The sequence below is a fragment of the Dreissena polymorpha genome, chromosome 4 (assembly GCF_020536995.1).
Source record: "Dreissena polymorpha isolate Duluth1 chromosome 4, UMN_Dpol_1.0, whole genome shotgun sequence".
Lineage (NCBI taxonomy): Eukaryota > Metazoa > Mollusca > Bivalvia > Myida > Dreissenidae > Dreissena > Dreissena polymorpha.
In genome coordinates this window covers 22,387,107-22,410,278 of record NC_068358.1, presented here as the reverse complement: position 1 = coordinate 22,410,278, position 23,172 = coordinate 22,387,107, and the positions used below count along the sequence as shown (strand labels likewise).

At 35.5% G+C, this 23,172-nt stretch overlaps 1 protein-coding gene across 1 annotated transcript; it reads left to right on the top strand.

The window, feature by feature from the left end:
• The first annotated feature begins 11 nt into the window (after nucleotides 1-11).
• Nucleotides 12-17,617, top strand: LOC127877757 (sterol carrier protein 2-like). Its single transcript, XM_052423965.1, has 17 exons — nucleotides 12-178; nucleotides 2,454-2,511; nucleotides 3,763-3,834; nucleotides 4,895-4,959; nucleotides 5,292-5,355; nucleotides 5,833-5,897; nucleotides 6,335-6,461; nucleotides 6,815-6,878; nucleotides 7,186-7,272; nucleotides 10,489-10,691; nucleotides 10,955-11,050; nucleotides 11,435-11,542; nucleotides 12,146-12,299; nucleotides 14,009-14,102; nucleotides 14,396-14,525; nucleotides 14,741-14,817; nucleotides 16,276-17,617. Exons 1-17 carry the CDS (start codon nucleotides 137-139, stop codon nucleotides 16,366-16,368), a joined length of 1,599 nt encoding a protein of 532 aa, XP_052279925.1. The 5' UTR covers nucleotides 12-136; the 3' UTR covers nucleotides 16,369-17,617.
• The last annotated feature ends 5,555 nt before the right edge of the window (nucleotides 17,618-23,172 follow it).

Genomic DNA, 23,172 nt, shown 5'->3' with positions numbered 1-23,172 from the left:
CCACAAATAGGTAAAATAACGGTGCGTACGTTATTTGTTTTGTGAAATTCGGCACATGGACTTTATAAGTTCACGGTCTAGAAATTGACACCATAACAAACCAAACAAAACAAATATCTGACAAAAGTCTTGCAAGATGGATCGCAAAGTTTTCGTTGTTGGTGTGGGGATGACCAAGGTATTATTTTTCGATATTTGATGTAGCTATTGGTTAGCTAGTGTTGGTGATTGTTGCCATTTAGCTTTATTTAAAACAAGAAATATCTTTAAAAAAGATATACGGCGTAAATAGTTTAATGAATGAGATCAAGTATAGCGAATGTCTTTTTCTGTGCAGTTCTTAGCTGCATCACACGCAGTACGGGATGTTGCGGGGAGTTTTCGCAGCATATTTTACATTATAACATATTGCTGGTCATAAACCTATAGATACAAAACAGAAAACCAAAAGAAGAATGGAAGTGAAATTTAAACATATGAGTCAACCGGCCACACGAGAAGTATCCGTATTTATAGGCGCGTTCATCGAACAAACCTGTTTTAGTGGTTTGTCGGGCATTGCTATTTGATTCGATTATTAACAGTATCAATTATCATCGTGCTAATGCTTAAAGTGATATTATGGGCAATTTGCACTGTTGAATTGAGCTGAAAAGAATTAACAGGTCAAAATAGTTAGTTAAAATGTGGTAACTGATTAATTATCTGCAACTCACCTTGCTACCAGTTGTTTATAAAAATATATTTTGTATTCGATATTCTTACGTGACCCACCCAGTCCTGTAAGCTGAAATGATCCGTAAAACAATTTCGTGTCTTTGTGTCGTATGAACAAATCTGCACTAAAACTAAATTTAGGTTCAACTCGTAAACGCATGATCAGTTGTCAAACGAAAGTACGGTTGATATTCAAATGCATTATTTTTCTCTTTCTGGTATATTGTTTAAGTATGATGATGCTGCATTAATTAATATAAGTGTATATGAAGTAGAAACATCAAAAATAATCAACGGTGTCGATAGACACCTATAAACTGTTACATGCTCATAATATCACTTTAGTACATTAGGCAATATGGACGAATAATTATTGTTAAATTTATCAACAATAATATTTATCATTGTATTGTTGAAAACACATTAAGAATCTATTATTTACATACCATAATTATATTGCTGAATATCTTCATTTAACATATTTCTTGTCTAAAGAAAATTCCAGGTCACCTAGTTCACGGATAGCGTCTTTATTATATAACGATTATTTTACTGGCCGCCAACTCCGGTGATGACCTGTATATAAACTCTGAATGTCCGCGAATTGACCCGATATACCTCGCGGGTTGAAATGCAATGCTTTAAAGTGAGGCCTCGCTTCCATTGCTCTTTATACTTTTACATGTTAACATGTTGACAGGAATAAGGAAGTAAGTACTAAATATGAGAACATAGCCTTTTAAGTATAAACGCTCTTGCGCTGGTAATACTCTGAAAATAAAAGGTGTACGCACAAACTGTATTGATGTCGAGAATTGAGTGTAAAACTGTTCTATCTATTAAGCCTTTTCATTCGAGATAAAATTGTTTCATACAGTAAAACAGTGTTACAAAGACGCGGATATGTTTCCAATGTTCTGGTGGTATACTCAAATCAGCCAATGGAATAAATGAAGTGTATTCATTCGTACCTAGCCGCGGGAAATTTTATTGGAATTTTATTGGACACTTACAAAGGTCAGGCTAAGGTGAAAAGCTGGCTTATGCAGCTTACGCCGAAAAATCATCTCAAGTCAAATCCAAATGTGTGAATTATGTAATGCATATTTCTGAAATCACTGTCAGTATGTCTCGTCTCTGCCTAATTGATAAATTATATTCAGTTGTTTTTTAAAAATGGTTTGTTCTGTCTTGGTATTCGATTAATAGAATCCGTTTAAAAGCTTTATGGCAAAGTTGTGCTGTCCTAACTTATTATTATAATTACATATGATTGACCATCTTGGTCGCCTACTGTACATAAATGTTCCAATACTATTCAGGCTATCTTGTCTCTTAAGTAGCCATTATGGCTTCTTAGCAATAATCCAATAAAATAAAAAATAAAATATAGTCAAAATGCAATACAAAAGAACATTAAAATACATCAAAAAATCTAAGAGGCAGTGTGGTGTTATGGATATGGTGTCAGCCTAGTGACTGGGAGGTCACGGGTTCGATCCCCACTGTTTAGATTTCCCCAAAGACACCAAGTACTGGTTCTAGGCCCAGGAAACTGACTCGAGAGGGTTTCATAAAAGTAGCAAGTGCTTTCAATGCAATCAAGCTTAAATAAATAGGTTTAAACTAAACAAATAGGCAGCTTAATATCTTTATTATTGTTTAAATTTCTGCTTGTACTTACAGTTATAGAGTGAGAAACATTATCACATGTTCTTCTTTTTTATGTGCTTCAGTTTGAGAAACCAGGATCGAGGGAAGACTTTGATTACCCAGATATGGCAAAGGAAGCAGGTATATAACATAATGCGACATCATCATCAGTGCCATTTTAGAAATCATATCCCTCTCTTAGTTACAGTCTACAGTAATAATGTTTTATCTTTAGAAGATATGCATGTATATTAAAATCAACTTCCAGTCATTGGCTAGTAGCATATGATTAGAAGGTTCAATTGGTTAAATATTTTTGGGGTATATTACATGCTTCACCTTGTTTTCTATGTTATTTAACCATTATGATTATTTTTTACTTAAACATGCGTAATATGGGTACATCTTTTTTTTAGCTTTTCCATTGGCTAATTTTTGTTTGACTGATCAATCACATTACATTATTTTCAAAATTTGCTGAAACGATGTTGCAACATCAAGTGACGTCCTGCAATGTAAACTAATTTCTGATTTTATTATGACATTAAGATAAATATGATATTTTTTGCTTATTTTAAAGCATTTTAAATTTAAAGTGATATTATAGGCATCTAACAGTTTATAGGTGTCTATCGCAACCATAGTTTATTTTTGGTGTTTTCACTTCATATACACTTATATTTGTTAATGCAGCATCAACATACTAAAACAATATCCCGGAAAGAGAAAAATAATGCATTTGAATATCAACTGTACTTTTGTTTGACAACTGATCACACATGTACAATGTGAACCTAAATTTAGTTTAGTGCAGATTCGTTTACACGACACAAAGACACCATATTGTTTTACGGATCATTTTGGCTGACAGGACTGGGTGGGTCTAAATGAATATTAAATATTAATAAATATAATATAAAATATATTTTTATAAACAACTGATAGCTAGATGAGTTGCAGATAATTGGTCAGTAACCACATTTTAACTTACTCTTTTGACCTGCTAATTCTTTTCAGCTCAATTCAACAGTGAAAAATGCCCATAATATCACTTTAAGATCTGACACTCGTTTTCATTTCAGACCATGATTTATTAAACTCATTCACCAAATGCGTTAGCAAGCTCACAAAAGGGACGCTTACTTACAAATTTCCTGCATTTAAAAAAAATAAAAATGGTATGAAATGACAATCTGTGTCAGAAACAATGTTTGTATAAATAACTATGTTTGCAAACAGGTAATGTATGCGAGGGACAGGGCTCACAGGTACTGTCATCTCATTTACAAATGTAATAAATTAATATTCACCCAATCATAATTTCATTTTTATAATTAGTTTAATGATAAAACTATTCAGTAATATCAGTTTGTATATGAAGACTGCTTTTAGGAATGAAGGCTCTTGAAGATGCAGGATTGTCCTATGACGCTGTCGAACAAGCTTGTGTTGGATATGTCTATGGTATGTTCTAGCTGATTTACAATATAATATTTTTAATATCTGGCAGTTCTACTCTTATAATTCATTTACTTTTCTAGACTTTTATTAATTATATTTTTTAACAGAGTTTTAAATTGTTTGCATCAAAATGAAATAACCTTCATTTTCAGTGTAAATTGAATGTTTGCATTTTCATCAATATCGCATTCATTTATGAGAAGTAAGATTGTAAATTTTGAACTTGCTGTCTGAATCGCATGTTCTAAACCTATTTGCATCTTTAAATAAGCGGTCTAAAAAAAAGCATAATAATGACACGCTTCAAAAGTTGTGCTTTGATAATAAACTGCACATTTTAATTTCATGAAACATACTTTGGATAAAAACAGTTGAAAATATAGACATATTATAACCTTTATAATATAAACATGCTGAATACTGAAAGAAAACATGCACCATGGGAATGTAAATTTTGCATCCAAGTATCAAACACACCATAACAGTAAATAATTATGATGCTTCCTGGTAAAGCATGCATGTGTGTTAAGTATCCTCTGCACAGGCTAATAAGGGACAACACTTTTGGCTGTTATGGCTTTTTAAGAAAATTTGTTATAAAAGTCAGTCTCAGCCAAAAGAGTTGTCCCTGTTTAGCCTGTGCAGACTGCACAGACTTATCTGGGACGATACTTTACCTACATCTATTAACCCTTTCAGTGCTGGAACCGAATTTTGAAGGCCTTTGCAAACAGTTTGGATCCAGATGAGACGCCACAGAACGTGGCGTCTCATCAGGATCCAAACTGTTTGCTATTCTGATAGTATTCTTTGAAAAAAAAATCGAAGAAAATGCTAATTTTAGAAATTCACCTGACAACATTTGAGCAGAAGACAAATTTCCCAGCATGCAAAGGGTTAAGTCCCATTTTCCAAGAGCGCGGTTCATGTGTGTTTTGAAGCAGATGTGTGTCTTTGTACCAACAACTTAAAGTGCTCTATACAGTACCATACTTGAAGCAGATGTGTGTCTTTGTACCACCAACTTAAAGTGCTCTATACAGCACCATACTCTCTGCTTCAGGTGATTCCACTTGTGGACAGCGAGCCGTATATCAGCTGGGCATGACAGGAATCCCGGTGTATAATGTATAAGAATCATTTTTAAATGATGAACAATTTTATTAAACAAATCTTTTTATCAAAAGTTGTGCTTGTATCAGTGAAGATGTACACATTTATATCACAGTTGATAAGATCAGTTATCAAGCAAACCTACAATGAGAACAGAATATTTGTTACTTCTATGAAGTAACTGTATCCTGAAAATGAGTGTACTAAAAAACAACAACTCACCCTTGAAAATAGCAAGCAACCTAAATATGATAAATAAATACTAATAAAATGTATACAATAAGTGCTGTCAGACCATCTGCAGATTAAAGGAGAAGTATTGAAATTCAACTTATGATTGTTTCCAGGTAAACAACAACTGTTCAACAGGATCTACAGCCCTGTTCATGGCAAAGCAGCTAGTCCAAGGAGGTACGATATGGCATTAAGATACATTCTTGGGGTTTTCAAATTTTAACACACAAATCTCAAATCCTTGCTAGACACTGAGGCTAAAAATGCTGAAACAGATTTGAATGTATCTAGAAGAGGCCAACATTACATTTGATGTTCATGTGGCTGATATGTTGTATATCCTGATTATATCTTCTATTCTACAAAAATTAAATGCATTTTCATCCTTTTTTGCATCCATTTTATATATGGTATATTTAAAAATAAATATAATCTTATCAATCAAAATAAATCATAGTTAACTATGGTGTATATTTAATGTTTACACAAATGTTACTCTCAGAAAAATTAAAAAATAAGAAAAGAAATCAATTATTGAAATAAAAATATGGTATTAGGATTCTGAAAGTCAACTTATAGGAATAATGAAACTTCAGAAATTGTCATTATAACATTTTGGCTGGATCTCAGTTGCCATGGTTACTTTGTTTCCAGGTATGGCAGATTGTGTTCTGGCACTAGGTTTTGAGAAGATGGAAAGGGGGTCATTGAAGGCACATGTATGTTGAAATTTCCCAAATTACATTATTTTCAAAAGGTTAAAAAAACAAGTTACAAAACAAATTTCTTATTACCGGGGTAGTTTATTAAACTTTAAGGATGTGGTTTGATTATGCGTCTAGATTATTTCACTTGTTATAACCTAATTCTGGCATTTATAAACCATATTCTTGTTTTAAATCATGATTTTTTCATCTTATGCTTTTGTTGTATATACACTAGCAAAAATGAAGATCCATAGATATTACTTGCTCAGTTTTTAGAAGAACAGTAGTAACTTATAAGTTGAATGCCATTTTTGATGTTTTTTCTGAGTAAGAAAAACTATATAATGTGCATGTGTATTTGCAAAACAAAATTATCTCATATTTCTGAAAAGATAAGGTGATATAAAGTTTACAAAAACAACATCTCAAGTAGTTTTGCATGCCTTCAGTATAATGACAGAACGAATCCTATGGACAAACATATGGAGGTGATGATAGAAAGTCGGGGCTATGAGAAAGGACCTGCAGCTGCTCAGATGTTTGGAAATGCAGGCCGCGAGCACATGGAAAAATATGGTAAAAGCACATTGGCCTAACTATCCCCCTGTTCAAAGAAGTTGGGGTATATTGCTTTGTACCTTTCAATTGGTAAGTTTGTCAGTAAGTCTGAATACACATTTAAGTCTGAGAAGTTACCCAAATAAAAAAACGATCCAATTCAGATAACAGCCAAGGATGCTTAATAAATGAAATATATAATTGCCTGAAATTACTGTAAATGGAAATGGTTTATGTTTCTTCCTATCTTAAACTATTCATAAACATGTTTGCAAATATAGTGTTAAAATAAAGGTGATTTTTAAATACCAGCATTGCATTTGCTTGTTTATGCTGTTGTTTATAAAATCAATCTTACTTTGATCTTTCAGGAACAAAACCAGAGCACTTTGCCAAGATTGCTTGGAAGAACCATAAACACTCTACCAACAACCCGTAAGTTTGATACAGTGTCAACTAATTTAGAGATGTTAAACAAGATAATTTTATTTTAAGTTTTCTTTAACATTGTTAACATGTTCTTCATGCCATGTTGAGCCCACTATGGAAGCAAAATACATGTAACTATTTATGACGCTACTTTTTTTCTAAAACAATTTGCCAAATGATGTCATAGTTTTGTGTGATCATAACAACATCGGCCTCCATTTGTCACTATCAAAATAACGTCACTGTCTTAGTTAACATTTGCAATTGTTATTAAACTCTTACATAAAATTGAAGATATTTTCTCATTTTGCAGGTACTCCCAATTCCAGCAGTACTATACCCTAGAGGAGATCCAGGGCTCCCCTCAGATCCACACTCCTCTCACCAAACTGCAGTGCTGGTATGCCACTCATTTGAGACGCACTCTGGGCAAACAGGGTTTAATGCATATGCTTAAATTGTCATCCCAGCTAACACTTTCTGATTTTATTGTATATTTCGTTTAAAGGAAGTCTCTTCTTAACGAAAATCCAGTATAGGCAGAAAGTGATGTCCCTGATAATCCTGTGCAGACTGCATTAAGCCTGAATTGAGAGTGTTGTCCCTGATAATCCTGTGCAGACTGCATTAAGCATGAAAGTGTTGTCCCTGATAATCCTGTGCAGACTGCATTAAGCATGAAAGTGTTGTCCCTGATAATCCTGTGCAGACTGCATTAAGCATGAAAGTGATGTCCCTGATAATCCTGTGCAGACTGCATTAAGCATGAAAGTGATGCCCCTGATAATCCTGTGCAGACTGCATTAAGCATGAAAGTGTTGTCCCTGATAATCCTGTGCAGACTGCATTAAGCATCAAAGTGATGTCCCTGATAATCCTGTGCAGACTGCATTAAGCATGAAAGTGATGTCCCTGATAATCCTGTGCAGACTGCATTAAGCCTGAATTGAGAGTGTTGTCCCTGATAATCCTGTGCAGACTGCAATAAGCCTGAATTGAGAGTGTTGTCCCTGATAATCCTGTGCAGACTGCATTAAGAATGAAAGTGATGTCCCTGATAATCCTGTGCAGACTGCATTAAGCATGAAAGTGATGTCCCTGATAATCCTGTGCAGACTGCATTAAGCATGAAAGAGATGTCTCTGATAATCCTGTGCAGACTGCATTAAGCATGAAAGTGTTGTCCCTGATAATCCTGTGCAGACTGCATTAAGCATCAAAGTGATGTCCCTGATAATCCTGTGCAGACTGCATTAAGCATGAAAGTGATGTCCCTGATAATCCTGTGCAGACTGCATTAAGCCTGAATTTAGAGTGTTGTCCCTGATAATCCTGTGCAGACTGCATTAAGCATGAAAGTGATGTCCCTGATAATCCTGTGCAGACTGCATTAAGCATGAAAGTGATGTCCCTGATAATCCTGTGCAGACTGCATTAAGCATGAAAGTGTTGTCCCTGATAATCCTGTGCAGACTGCATTAAGCATGAAAGTGATGCCCCTGATAATCCTGTGCAGACTGCATTAAGCATGAAAGTGTTGTCCCTGATAATCCTGTGCAGACTGCATTAAGCATGAAAGTGATGTCCCTGATAATCCTGTGCAGACTGCATTAAGCATGAAAGAGATGTCCCTGATAATCCTGTGCAGACTGCATTAAGCATGAAAGTGATGTCCCTGATAATCCTGTGCAGACTGCATTAAGCATGAAAGTGATGTCCCTGATAATCCTGTGCAGACTGCATTAAGCATGAAAGAGATGTCCCTGATAATCCTGTGCAGACTGCATTAAGCACGAAAGTGTTGTCCCTGATAATCCTGTGCAGACTGCATTAAGCATCAAAGTGATGTCCCTGATAATCCTGTGCAGACTGCATTAAGCATGAAAGTGATGTCCCTGATAATCCTGTGCAGACTGCATTAAGCATCAAAGTGATGTCCCTGATAATCCTGTGCAGACTGCATTAAGCATGTAAGAGATGTCCCTGATAATCCTGTGCAGACTGCATTAAGCATGAAAGTGATGTCCCTGATAATCCTGTGCAGACTGCATTAAGCATGAAAGTGTTGTCCCTGATAATCCTGTGCAGACTGCATTAAGCATGAAAGTGTTGTCCCTGATAAGCCTGTGCAGACTGCATTAAGCATGCAAGTGATGTCCCTGATAATCCTGTGCAGACTGCATTAAGCTTGAAAGTGTTGTCCCTGATAATCCTGTGCAGACTGCATTAAGCATGAAAGTGATGTCCCTGATAAGCCTGTGCAGACTGCATTAAGCATGAAAGTGTTTTCTTTGATAATCCTGTGCAGACTGCATTAAGTATGAAAGTGATGCCCCTGATAATCCTGTGCAGACTGCATTAAGCATGAAAGTGTTGTCCCTGATAATCCTGTTGTCCCTGATAATCCTGTGCAGACTGCATTAAGCATGAAAGTGATGTCCCTAATAAGCCTGTGCAGACTGCATTAAGCATGAAAGTGATGTCCCTGATAATCCTGTGCAGACTGCATTAAGCATGAAAGTGCTGTCCCTGATAATCCTGTGCAGACTGCATTAAGCATGAAAGTGATGTCCCTGATAATCCTGTGCAGACTGCATTAAGCATGAAAGTGATGTCCCTGATAATCCTGTGCAGACTGCATTAAGCATGAAAGTGATGTCCCTGATAATCCTGTGCAGACTGCATTAAGCATGAACTAAGCCCTGTTTCCTAGAATGAGGCTCATATCTGTGAAGGACTCTTTATAAAAGTGTGTCAATTAAGTCTTTGATGCAAAGTACAGAGTAAAGTGTGGTTCACTGGAATCATCATGGACATCTGTGTGTGCATCTGTCCTTGGACACAAAATGGTCCAAATAGGTTCTCATACACTTTTCAACATGCAATATTCTTACTTGCAAGCTTTGTTCTTTATTATATGAAGTTGCAATTTTTCTCATCCTGTGTTAATTTTTAATACAAAAATTATGCGCCTTTTACAACTAAGAATGTCTATTACATTACATATTTCTACATATGTGTATTACAATGTACCTCGTGTGATGATGCATTTTCTTCTTCGTGACAATTCTAGATGAAGTGCTTTAGCAAGCTGTTTTAAAATGGGATAAATTATACAGATATCATAGCTGTTCAGTTAACTGGGATAAGATCTCACAATATTAATTTATTGCAATAATAATAATTTATGAACAAATTAAAAAACAAAAAAGAAAAAACTAAATTTGTAAAAGCCTTCATAAATACAGACATTGGTGTGGCAGTAAAGTAAATTGACAAAGTTGCGTTTAGATTATTTGAATAAATAAAGACATAGCATATTTGTTATTTAAAATATTTTTAACAATCACTTCAATTAACCCTTTACCCTTCAGATACGCATTTTTACCCTTTTGTAAGGCCTCAAAAATTAAATTAAATTAAAGACCATTCTTACTAGATTCAGATTTTAAAGACTTCACTTCAAACCCTAAGATGCTGATGAGCAGCAAACAGCATTAGGCCTGAACAGCCAGGGAGTTATTTGCAGGCTTTTCTTGTTTAATGCTGGTTGCATATAGCCATTTTCAAAGTGTTTTTGAGTGGAAAAAAGTTTAAGCATTATTCTTGCTTTCAGTCCCACTTCTGATGGCTCGGCAGCAGCCATTCTCTGCAGTGAAGACTTTGTAAGGAAACACAACCTCGAAGCACAGGCCGTGGAAATCCTGGCCATGCAAATGGCCACCGACCTGCCATCATCGTTCAAGGAGAAGAGCTGCATAAAGATGGTTGGATACGACATGTCAAAGAAGGCAGCCGAGCAAGTTTACAGAAAGGCAGGTAAGATGATTGGATCTGACATGTCAAAGAAGGCAGCCAAGCAAGTTTACAGATAGGCAGGTAAGATGTTAATTAGTGTCAAGGTAATGTTGGATTGATAAATTAGCCACAAGTGGGGTGAGTGCAAGGTTTGTTTGTGAGTATGAAGTACTATGTTCTTCAGATTTAGTTTATTGCTCTATATTCATGGCACTTATGACAGGTTGTGTTTCATATTGCACTCTACTTATTGCAGCATGTATATTGCACCATGCTCATTGCAGGTATCAGTCCAGACCAGGTGCAGGTGGTGGAGCTCCATGACTGTTTCTCCTGCAATGAGCTGATCACCTATGAGGCCCTTGGTCTATGTCCTGAAGGTAGTTCGGCATCTAAGCTATTCCTTTGTTCTGGACCATTTGACTCAATCTGAAAATACGGGCATATGTGTGTCAAATTTCTTTTTAAGAACCAGTGCAGTTGAATGCACATATTATTTTCAAGAGTAATATAATTTACAGGTAACATATATTTCATATAGGTCAGTTCTAACCAATTATGCTTACAATAATGGACATATTGGATGTCCTTTTATTATGATGTTACATTTGCCTTGTCATTTTCCAAAATAGCATCTCCATTTAAAGTCTGCTCAAAAACAAACCTCTAACAAATTTTGCTCTCTGTGTATAAAATTGTTTAGATACAATGGGTTAAAAGCCTTTAATGTTATAGCATTTCCTTATTTACCTATGTCGTCCCAGGCAAGGCAGGTGAAATGGTGGACAAGGGAGACAATACCTACGGGGGTCGCTATGTCATCAACCCCAGTGGTGGGCTCATATCCAAGGGACATCCTCTGGGAGCCACTGGTACAGTGTTCCCTGTTTCCAACCATACTTATTTGTAATTGAAGAGGTTTTTATGTACAATTGATGTCAGTTCTCTACCAAGCATCATGCTAAGGACCTGTAATCACTAACAATTCTTTCCTTAACCCTTTACCACTGATATGTATTTTCATGCATGTGTAGTCCCTTAGAAAGTTATATTTAATTAAAGACCTTTTTTTACTAGATTCAAGTTTTTAAGGCTTCATCTCCATACCTTAGATACTGATGAGCAACAAACAGCATAAAACCTGAACAGACTGTGAGTTACTCGCAGGCTGTTCTGGTTTTATGCTGTTTGCACATAGCCATTTTCACTTTGCTTCTAAGTGGGAAAGGGTTAAGAAATAAGAAAATTGTTAATTCGTAATAATTTCCTTTATAAATATGACTTTGTGAATTAGATGGGTTTTTTTTATTGGACTAACATTTTTTTTATTCTCAATTCTATGATTTGCTAAAGAATTATTGTTGAATACAGGCATAACATATTGAGTAATCATTTGGCTTTTATGGTTATTCATCTTTGTATGCAATAATTAATGAAAACATGACAAATAATTTAATATAAATGCTTTACTTCAGGCCTTGCCCAATGCGCTGAGCTATGTTGGCAGTTACGAGGTATGGCGGGCAAGCGTCAGGTGTCAGGTGCCCGGATTGCACTCCAACATAACATTGGGCTCGGGGGAGCGGCGGTGGTTGGTCTCTATAGGCTGGGCTTCCCTCAGAAGCATAGGTAAGTTGTATATCTTCATGGGGTAAACCTGTGAATGTAAGTTTTTATCCCCACGCTTTTTGAAAAAAAGGTGGGGATATTGTGGTGATCTCCGCCGTCCGTCCGTCTGTCCGTCCGTCTGTCCGTCCGTCTGTCCGTCCGTCCTGGCCACTATCTCCTCCTACACTAAAAGCACTAGAACCTTGAAATTTACACACATGGTAGCTATGAGCATATGTGCGACGGTGCACTATTTGGAATTTTGATCTGACCCCTGGGTCAAAAGTTATAGGGGTTGGGGTGGGGCCGCGTCAGAAATTATCACTCATTTTTTTAGGTTATTTTACATTTACTTCTTTATTTCTACACCGATTCACTTCAAATTGATACTGGACCTCACCTATGACAATACGGTCAATCTCAACCATGCATGGCCCCATTCCCAACCCTGGGGCGCCCCGCCCACATAGGCCACACCCACCAAAAATTTCCATTTACTATAATTTTTTCATTTCTACACGGATTCACTTCAAATTGATACTGAACTTTTGTTATGACATTAGGGTCAATCTCAACTATGCATGGCCCCAATCCCAACCCTGGGGCGCCCGCCCACATAGGCCACACCCATCAAAAAATTCCATTTACTATAATTTTTTCATTTCTACACGGATTCACTTCAAATTGATACTGAACTTCTCTTATGACATTAGGGTCAATCTCAACTATGCATGGCCCCATAACCAACCCTGGGGCCCCGCCCACATAGACCACACCCACCCAAAATTGCTTTACTATAATTTCTTCATTTCTACACCGATTCACTTCAAATTGATATTGAACTTCTCTTATGACAATACAGTCAATCTCAACTATGCATGGGCCCATTACCAACCCTGGGGCGCCCCGCCCACATAGACCACACCCACCCAAAATTGCCTTTTACTATAATTTCTTCATTTCTACACCGATTCACTTCAAATTGATACTGAACCTCTCTTATGACAATACGGTCAATCTCAACTATGCATGGCACAATTACCAACCCTGGGGCGCCCTGCCCACATATGTCACACCCACCCAAAATTGCCTTTTACTATAACTTCTTCATTTCTACACCAATTCACTTCTAATTGATGATGAACTTCTCTTATGACAATACGGTCAATCTCAGCTATGCATGGCCCCATTACCAACCCTGGGGCACACCTAGGTCAAACATTCGGCGTGGGGATACGCGTCGGCCTCTGCCGCGCCATTTCTAGTTGGCCATGTGCCAGAATATCCGGTTGTTAAAGTTTTGCCAGGTCAATTTTCTTAATTATGTAAATCTATTGAGATTTTGAAGGGAGATTGGGGCCACCGCTAAGTCTTTCTTTGGCAAAAATGCTTTTTGTGATCATGCTATTTTAAAACATTATTCACTTCGTTACTGTATTGGATTCAGCCAATAAATTACAGAACAAGATTGACATTGTTTCTACAGAAATTACCCAACACCCCTACAATATTACAATTACGAAAAATTACTTCATCATATTATTGTACTAAAGATGTTTATGCTAAACCTGTGTGTGGTACAAATGAGGCTTGCAGTCAAAAAGCTGTCTAAGAAAATATAAACTTCTTAAATTGACTTTAAAAATGAACTTTTTGGATCATGTTCTCTGTGAAATCAAATTATTTCTGCTTAAATATTTCAAGCACTATCATTTACCTTTGTTTTGTAGTGCTCAACTACAAGCAGTCCCAGCTTCAAGTGTTGCTGCTGAAGATTTTAAAAGTAATGCTGTTTTTGGACAGATCAAGCAAGCCTTAGAAAAGGTATATATCTGCATGGCGTATAATATACATTAACTTACAGAATGATGGTTTTTATCTACAAGACATTTTCATTCTGTTTCTTGCCTAAGACCTTATTTCAAGTTTTCAAAACCAAACTCATTTAAACTGATACCAACAAGGGCAAATGATGCACTCTAGGTTATAAATGTTCCCATAAGGCATTTGTTTTCAAAATGGACCTCTGTCTTTTGATAGTTTTAGTTTGTATAAACCCCTATGGTAAAGGCAGTTTATTGCAATGTTTGTGTTCTGGACATGTTCTACATCTGTAGGAAGGGGCCACCATTGTGAAGAAGATGAATGGAGTGTTTTGTTTCCGTGTGAAGAAAGCTGACAATTCAGAAGGTATTTGGGTCGTCGACGCGAAGAATGGCACTGGATCAGTAAAGTTTGGGGGACCAGGTAAAATCAAACTGGATATTACCTACCGGTACTTACATGTTTCAATGAAGTATCAAGTTTTTTATGATCACAAATGCTTCAAAATGGGAAACCATGCATTTTGATGTTTCTCAGTTTTAATTAATCTATTACCCAATACTATTTTACAGTTAGCAACTTTTTATTGTATTGTGTACATCATAGCGATTAAATGCAGTCATTTCTCTACATTGCAGCCAATGGAGATGTGACGATACTCATGTCAGATGAGGACATGTTTAGCCTCATGACAGGAAAACTCAACCCCCAGTCTGTAAGTGAATAATTGCTCATCACTGATAAGCTATCAGCTATGCATTTCAGTAGGATCATAAACTAGGAGTACAGTTAGTGATTTAATAAACTTTTCATTACAATGCAAGTGTTATAAAAACCCATTTTGGCCTAGCTTGAATTTTTGTCCATTTTTTGTCAAAATTGTTTGGAGATACTATTGGTAGTTGTACATATATATTTATACAGTCAAAAACTACTGAGAGTACAACATTTAGCTATTATTGAAATCATGCTTTCTTATGCCTGTCATGTAGTGAACTGTTAAAACTATAAAAGGTAGAGTTTTACTTATTTAAATACCACCGTCCGGACGAACCATTTTATGGGAACAACTTTGACAGATGCATGGACGGGCAGCCTTTTCGCTCTCTAAGTCGCTCTTCAAATCTTCACCAAACTTTCAGAAAATGTTTTATGATATAAAATGAAGAACAAGTGTTATAGCCAGCCAATTTTCACTAGGCACTTTAGAGTTATTGCCTTTTATTTGTGTACAAAAATGGCAAGATTTGCCGTTTCCACAAACTATGTCGTACGGTTTTCATGGAGTATCGTACAGTTTACATGGAGTATTTACCAAACTTAATTCAAATATTTTGTTGACATTAATACAGGCCAAGTTCAATAAATAGATAGTGCACAAAAGGCACTTTAATGGTATTATCCCTGGTTTATACAAAAAGCGAAATATGATGTTTTTTATGTCCCCCACCACTATAATGGGGGACATATTGTTTTGCCCTGGTTGGTTTGTGTGTTTGTTTGCCCCAACTTTAACATTTTGACATAACTTTAGCAATATTGAAGATAGAACTTCATATTTGGCATGCATGTGTATTTTATGGAGCTGCACATTTTGAGTGGTGAAAGGTCAAGGTCATCCTTCAAGGTCAAAGGTCAAATATATAGCTTCAAAGCGGCACAGAAGGGGACAAACACATATCTTGTTTATGATGCTGTATAACTCGTACAGTTTAATAGAATCTTTACCAATCTTTGTTTTTTCGACATAAAATGGAGGCGGAGTTTGATAGGCAGTCTGTTTTCACCAGGCACTTGAGAGCTATTGCTCTTTGTTATTTTAGAGTTATGGAAAAATCGCCCTTTCCGCTTAATTACTTGTATAGTTTTCAGGGAATCTTCACCAAAATTTCTGAAAATGTTTGTTGATAAAAACTTCAATATTCAGCCATATAACGTCAGGCTTTCAAGAGTCATGGCTCTTTATTTATACAAAATAGGAAAATTCACCATCTTAGCTCTCTTCATCTTCACCAATTTTCCAGATATATGAGGTCCTTTTTTAACACAGGCATATATTTCTGTTAATAACCTTGCTATTTTAAGTTCTTCATTCATAAAAACAACAGCAATTAAACAGCTTAATCCATTCTTTTTGGTTAATAACAAGACATTGTGTCTTTTGTTGTTTCAGGCATTTTTCCAAGGCAAGTTGAAAATCCAAGGCAATATGGGTCTGGCCATGAAATTGAAGGAAATTCAACCTAAAGGACAGTCCAAGTTGTGAAGATGTGAACATTATGCAAATGACTGTGCTTCTAACAAATCTGCAAGGAACAGTAGTTACAAATCAAATTATATCAATCTATTACCAGGAACTCTTTGATGAATTTACCAATTGCTGTGTTTTGATTGAAAGCAGCTTCCGTCATATTGCAATTATTTATTTATGGCAGTTAATATTCTAATTATGCAATCAAATCTGTTTGTGATTAATTTTGATAGCTGTTTGAATATTGTTGTTGAATTACAGTAGTTCATAGGGCTAATGATTATGAATTTATTATAAAAAAGGTGTTTTGTTGAAACTTTTAATTCAGTATTATTATGAATTAATCAAGTTTAGTGATTTTAATGAAAAGATATTTTTAAATACACAATCGTTTCATTATCATGCCATTTTGGACAAAGGCTTTTGGTTTAAGTTTGATAAACCTTCCTTAATATAAACTTACTTTTTACACCAGGTGTTCTCTTTATAGCCCTAAATAAATGTACATGAACAACTGTTATTTTCAGTTTTCCACTGTTAAAAAACATATGTTTACAACTTGTATTCTCTGTTCTTCATTCTTAATAAAGTGACTTTGACAACTTTTCCTACAAGTTGAAGAGGGAAAAATGGAATCACCATAGATGTCTGTCCGTTTTTCTGTTGGTCCATCTGTCAGTCTGTCTATTTGTCCGTAGACTCGAACTTGTATCTAGGCATTCTCCAATCAACATACAGCATTCTAGCTTACATGCACTGTTCCCTCTGATATGAAGTTGTGCATGTCATTGTGCGTTTCTTATCATCCCAAGTTAAAAATAATATCTGTAATGCTCCTTTTTCAACTCACACATTCTAAAACATCATGCTACATTTTACAACACGCAGCAAGGTATTCTTCAAGACTGGTGTGAAAAACTATAGTTATGCCAGGCATTCTCTGTTCTCCAACCCTCATTAAATGTATAATAAACCTTTTGTTGTTGTTTTCTTCACTTCTTATAAGCTTACTTTTATTACTCCACTGTTTGTAAGTTTTATGATTTTATTTTGTATTTTTCATTGTTTGATCATTTAAAACCTGTTTTTGACTGTAGAAACCAATGTTGTTAAAATGCCTCTTTGAATTATGCAAGTATTTGGAAATAACTACCTTTTTATGTTTATAATGTTTATGTGAATTCAATTATGTATATTATGTGTATGTGATAATAAAGTAGTATATTTAAATTATGAAGGAAAATACAATAATTGAAAGAATTTATTCACTTTATTTCTGTTGTAATGTTTATTGTTGAGTGTTTTGGTTTAGAGGGAAATCAAATGTAGTATACGCGGTCTATAAACACTTAATCCCATATTTTGAGTCCAACAAACATTTGGGCTGATGTAAAATCATCTTCCATTGACTCATCGTTCAGTCCCCGCTTAAAAGAGAACGCGCCATGTTTTCATCGTTTCTGAAGTTTCAACTTGATCTTCAAAAATCAGTCTAAACAGTCAGATCATATTATTGTTAGAATCAGATTACATAACATAAAATCATGTGGGTCTGGTTTTGTTGAAGTCTTACAAGGCCTGTTAACTTAAGACATTTAAAAAAATGTCAGCATAACAATTTAGACAGTTTTTTTATGCCCCCGGATGGAAAGATCAGGGGTATATGGTTTTTGGCCTGTCTGTCCGTCCGTCCGTCTGTCTGTAATTCATTGTGTGTGTTCCAAAACTTAAACCTTGGTTAATGCTTGATAACTTTTGCAATATTGAAGTTAGCAACTTCATATTTGGCATGTATGTGTATCTCATGGAGCTGCACATTTTGAGTGGTGACAAGTCAAGGTCAAGGTCATCCTTCAACGTCAAAGGTCAAATATCATTGTATTTTTCTTTCCGAAAACCTTAACCTTCATTAAAGTTTTGTCATAACTTTTTGAATATTGGAGATAAAAGCCTGATATTTGGCATGCATGTGTATCTCATGGAGCTGCATATTTTGAGTGGTGAAAGGTCAAGGTCATCCTTCAAGGTCAAAGGTCAACTTTATGACTTCAAAGCGGCCCAATATGGGGCATTGCGCTGAAGGCACTGAAGTTGTTAGCTATTGCATAATCTTAGACGCAACTCAGTGTTCAAAATTATGTTATAGCTTTTTATATCGCAAGTTTGAAATGAACACAACCCATTCAAATTTATAAAGAGTGTCTTAAAGCACAGGTTGAGATGTGTGTGCACTGTTTATCCTCATATTTATGTTATAGAGATAACTTAGACAAAATAACGACAATATGTCTCTTTTTTTCACAATTGGTTGCTGCACTGGCAACCATCTTTAGAATTTTGTTTGCCTTTCTAAAGAATAACAAGCCTATAATCAAGTACATGTTGTGTTATGTGTATCTAATTCTTTATCTTTTTTCTTTTAATTATTAAGCAACAATTTTGCCCACATATCATACTTTTAATGCAGCTTTAAGCCCCGTTTTCCCTGAAAGCAGCCAATATGTACAGATTTCAATAATAAACTGGCCAATGTCGTCGCACAAGCTGTTATAAACACTAGACTGGCCAATATTCTTTTAAACTTCATACAGTTTCTGAAGATTTTGTTTACAAAAAGTTAAGCAAATTGAATTGTTCTAAAAGTACTGGGTTAGACGAAATCCCGGCCAGATTTTTTAAAGATTCTGCTCCTTATATCAAAACTCATATTACATTTTTGATAAATAGCTCTATTGTTAACAATGTAGTTCCCACTGATTTAAAAAGTTCTAAGGTAAAACCACTGTTTAAGAAAGACGATAGGTCCGAGGTTTCTTATTATAGACCGGTTAGTATTTTGTCCATTGTTTCAAAAATATTAGAGAGAGCTGTATACAACCAGTTGGAATCCTTTTTAGTGAAGAACAGTCTGTTGTATGAGTATCAGAGTGGATTCAGGGGGAATCACTCCACTGACTCCTGTCTTATTCACCTGTCTGATCATATACGTGGACAAACCTCTAATGGCTTGTTTACTGGTATGATTATGTTAGATCTACAGAAGGCATTCGACACTGTAGATCATGACATTCTGTGTCGGAAGCTTCGTGCGATGGGAGTGGAGTCTGTGGAGTGGTTTCGCTCGTACCTAGCTGATAGGACACAGTCTGTACATGTTAATGCCGCTAAATCGGATTTCAAATCGGTAGTGTGTGGTGTTCCCCAAGGGAGTATACTGGGTCCTCTTTTGTTCTTGACCTACGTTTATGATATGAAAACAAGTATATCATCCAACTGTAAATTAATACTCTATGCTGATGACAGTGCTATTTTGTATTCACATAAAGATCCAAGTACCATCAGTCAAGTTTTAGGCAAAGAACTCGAGTCCTGTAGTAAATGGTTAATTGACAATAAGCTATCCCTCCATCTAGGCAAAACAGAGTGTATTCTTTTTGGTTCGAAACGTAAACTCACCAAGGTGGACAATTTTCATATACAATGTAATGATCATGTTATAAAATCTCAGACGTATGTAAAATATCTTGGTTCTATTCTAGATGCTGATTTGTCCGGTACTTCTATTGTAAATAATATCGTCAAGAAGGTTAACTCTAGACTTAAATTTTTATATAGACAACGTGATTTTTTAAATAAAAGTTTAAGAAAAAGCTTATGTAATTCTTTAATACAATGTCATTTAGATTATGTATCCTCTTCGTGGTATTGTGGACTCACGAAACAGCTTAAGCACAAGTTACAAATAGTCCAAAATAAAATGGTTCGTTTTATTAACAATTCCCATTGTAGGACATCACTTGTTGTATCGCATTTTGAAGAACTTGGTTTATTGAACGTTGAACAAAGATGCAAGCAACTTCGGCTTAACCACATCCATAAGATTTTCTACAATAAATGTCCAAGCTATATGAAAGACAATTTTGTCAAATGTACAGATGTCCATCAGTATGGGAATAGATCCCGATTTAATTTTTATGTACCTCAAGTTGATGGCTTTACTAGTTCTTCATTTTACTACAATGGTATTACGGATTGGAATGCATTACCCGATAATATAAAGTCCATCGAATCGAAATTTACTTTTAAGAAACTTGTTAAGACACATCTATTAAATGATATGAAGGTAGACGAGAATTTCATGTATTTTTACTTTTAGATTTGTTTTATTTTATGTAATTCATTATTTTTTATGTTTTTTATTCGTGTCAGTGTATTATCATTTCAACTTTTGAGAGATTCACTTAATTTGTAGAAGAAATCATATGTAGGATCATGTCGATTATATATTAAGAACTGAAAAAACAATAATTTATAGTCACTTATAAGATCTGTTCGACTAAATCCATACACCCCGTTGGAAATAAGCTTTTTCATGTTTACATGTCTAAGCTTTACGGGTTATCCTGTGTATACATCATGTCGTAATCTTATTTGGATCTGTGATAAATGGCACCATTCATGTAATGCATGTTTCTGAATATGATAATAATGCAATCTAGACGTTATTTATTGCCTTGATTGCATTGAATTGTAAATTGCTTGACATGTATGCACAAATAAAACAAACAAACAAACTAAAACAAACAAAATATCGTTGCACAAGCTCTTAAACCTATTGTTTACATTCAGGCTGTCTGCTGCAGTGTACCAGTGAAGTATAAACAGGCAGTGGTTACCGTTCCTAGCGAAGCTATCTTGCAGTTATCGTTCCTAGCGTAGCTAAAGCAGACTGACTTGCAAAACTGCCTCTCTACATTTGTCGTGAGCTAACGCTCACAACTAAAAACGTTATCCAAAGTAAATGACTTAACCTTATTCTGAAATTTAAGATTGGAGCCACCAGTCAAGAGCTCCATAGCATGTTACACTGTTCACTCTGGGCGCTTTTTGAGTGAGTTGTGATAGAAAGAATGGAAAGAAACTGTATGTTTTTGCTCTGAAGAGATGGTCTTTTCATAGAGGTCTTCCTTCTTACAACATACCACGCAACATAGTACACGTGGAACCAAAAGCACAGACCACTCAATTAATCACGCAGCCCGTGATGTAGCATTTTTTATGGACTTTACCCAAGTATGACACACAAATCAGAAGAAAACCCATACAGTATTTCACCAAAGCTAAGGGATGCTCTTCATGTACTTGCAGCATCAACAATAGATAACAAGTTAAAATAACTCACTTAACGTTGCGATTCTCCTTTAATAAATTTACTTTTTTTTTTATACATGTATTGCAATACTGCATACCTATAATTTTCATTTTGTCCGATGCAGTAGTAAATTTCATTCCGGTCTGCTGGCACTGGCAGGAAATATCTCAAACATTTTTTCCGCTGTTGATAAAAAGTCTTGATTAGACCAGCTAGTGACCTATTCTGTGTTAAGGTGCATTTTTGTATAGGTCCCAGATATTACACAGCTTCTCCGAAAAAAGTAAAATTATCGTTAGGCTAACCGATTTACATTCTAAAACAAGATGTGTTTGAGAAACACAATGTCCCCCTATATGATGTTGACCTTGTAGGATGACCTTGACTTTGACCCTTCACCACTCAAAATGTGCAGCTCCTTGAGATACACACGCATTTCAAATATAACATTTCTAGCTTCAATATTGCAGATGTGACATTACATGCGCAATTTTGACCCATATACTTGACCTTGAAGGATGACCTTGACCTTTCACCACTCAAAATGTGCAGCACCATGACTGAGATACACATGCATGCCAAATATCAAGTTGCTATCTTCAATATTTCAAAAGTATTCATAAAATAAGCGATTTGGGCCACATATATTTGACCTCTGACCTTGAAGGATGACCTTGACCTTTCACCACTCAAAATGTGCAGCTCCATGAGATACAGATGCATGCCAAATATCAAGTTGCTATCTTCAATATTGCAAAAGTATTAATAAAATAAGCAATTTGGGCCACATATATTTGACCTCTGACCTTAAAGGATGACCTTGACATTGACATTTCACCGCTCAAAATGTGCAGCTCCATGAGATACACATGCATGCTAAATATCAAGTTGCTATCTTCAATATTGCAAAAGTATTCATAAAATGAGCGATTTTGGCCACCTATATTTGACCTCTGACCTTGAAGGATGACCTTGACCTTGACCTTTTACCACTCAAAATGTGCAGCTTCATGAGATACACATGCATGCCAAATATGAAGTTGCTATCTTCAATATAGCAAAAGTTATTGCAAAATGTTAAAGTTGCGCAAACAGACAGACAGACAGACCAACAGACAGGGCAAAAACAGTTTGTCCCCCACTACTATAGTGGGGGACATAAAAATCAGTCTCAATAGTTCTCTCCAGCCGTTATATTGAAGACTTTGAGATATTTTAGGTTTCGGTACAAAACATTGTTTTTATCTACCTATGCATGAGCCCTCGAACCCTTGATGTTGATGATGATGATTTTATTGTTATCATTTTTATTAACATTTTCTTTAATAGTAATATATAGTTATTACGCAAAAACAACATTTATTCTTATAAGTATACTTGGTATAATAATAATTACTATACAAGGGACAAAATTGTCACAAAAAAACCAGGTTTTCATTGTGAAAAAAAAATCTGATAAAGGGAGAAAACTCAAACTGAACTTTTGAAATGAACAAACAAAATTAACCCCCTTTGTAAGTTTGTTTTTAAAAAAAATATATTTTTAGTCGTGGCGACCTTGACATTGGAGATATTGACGTGATTCTTTCGTACGACACACCGTCCCATGATGGTGAACAAATGTGCCAAATGATTTTAAAATCTCACAATGAATGACATAGTTATGG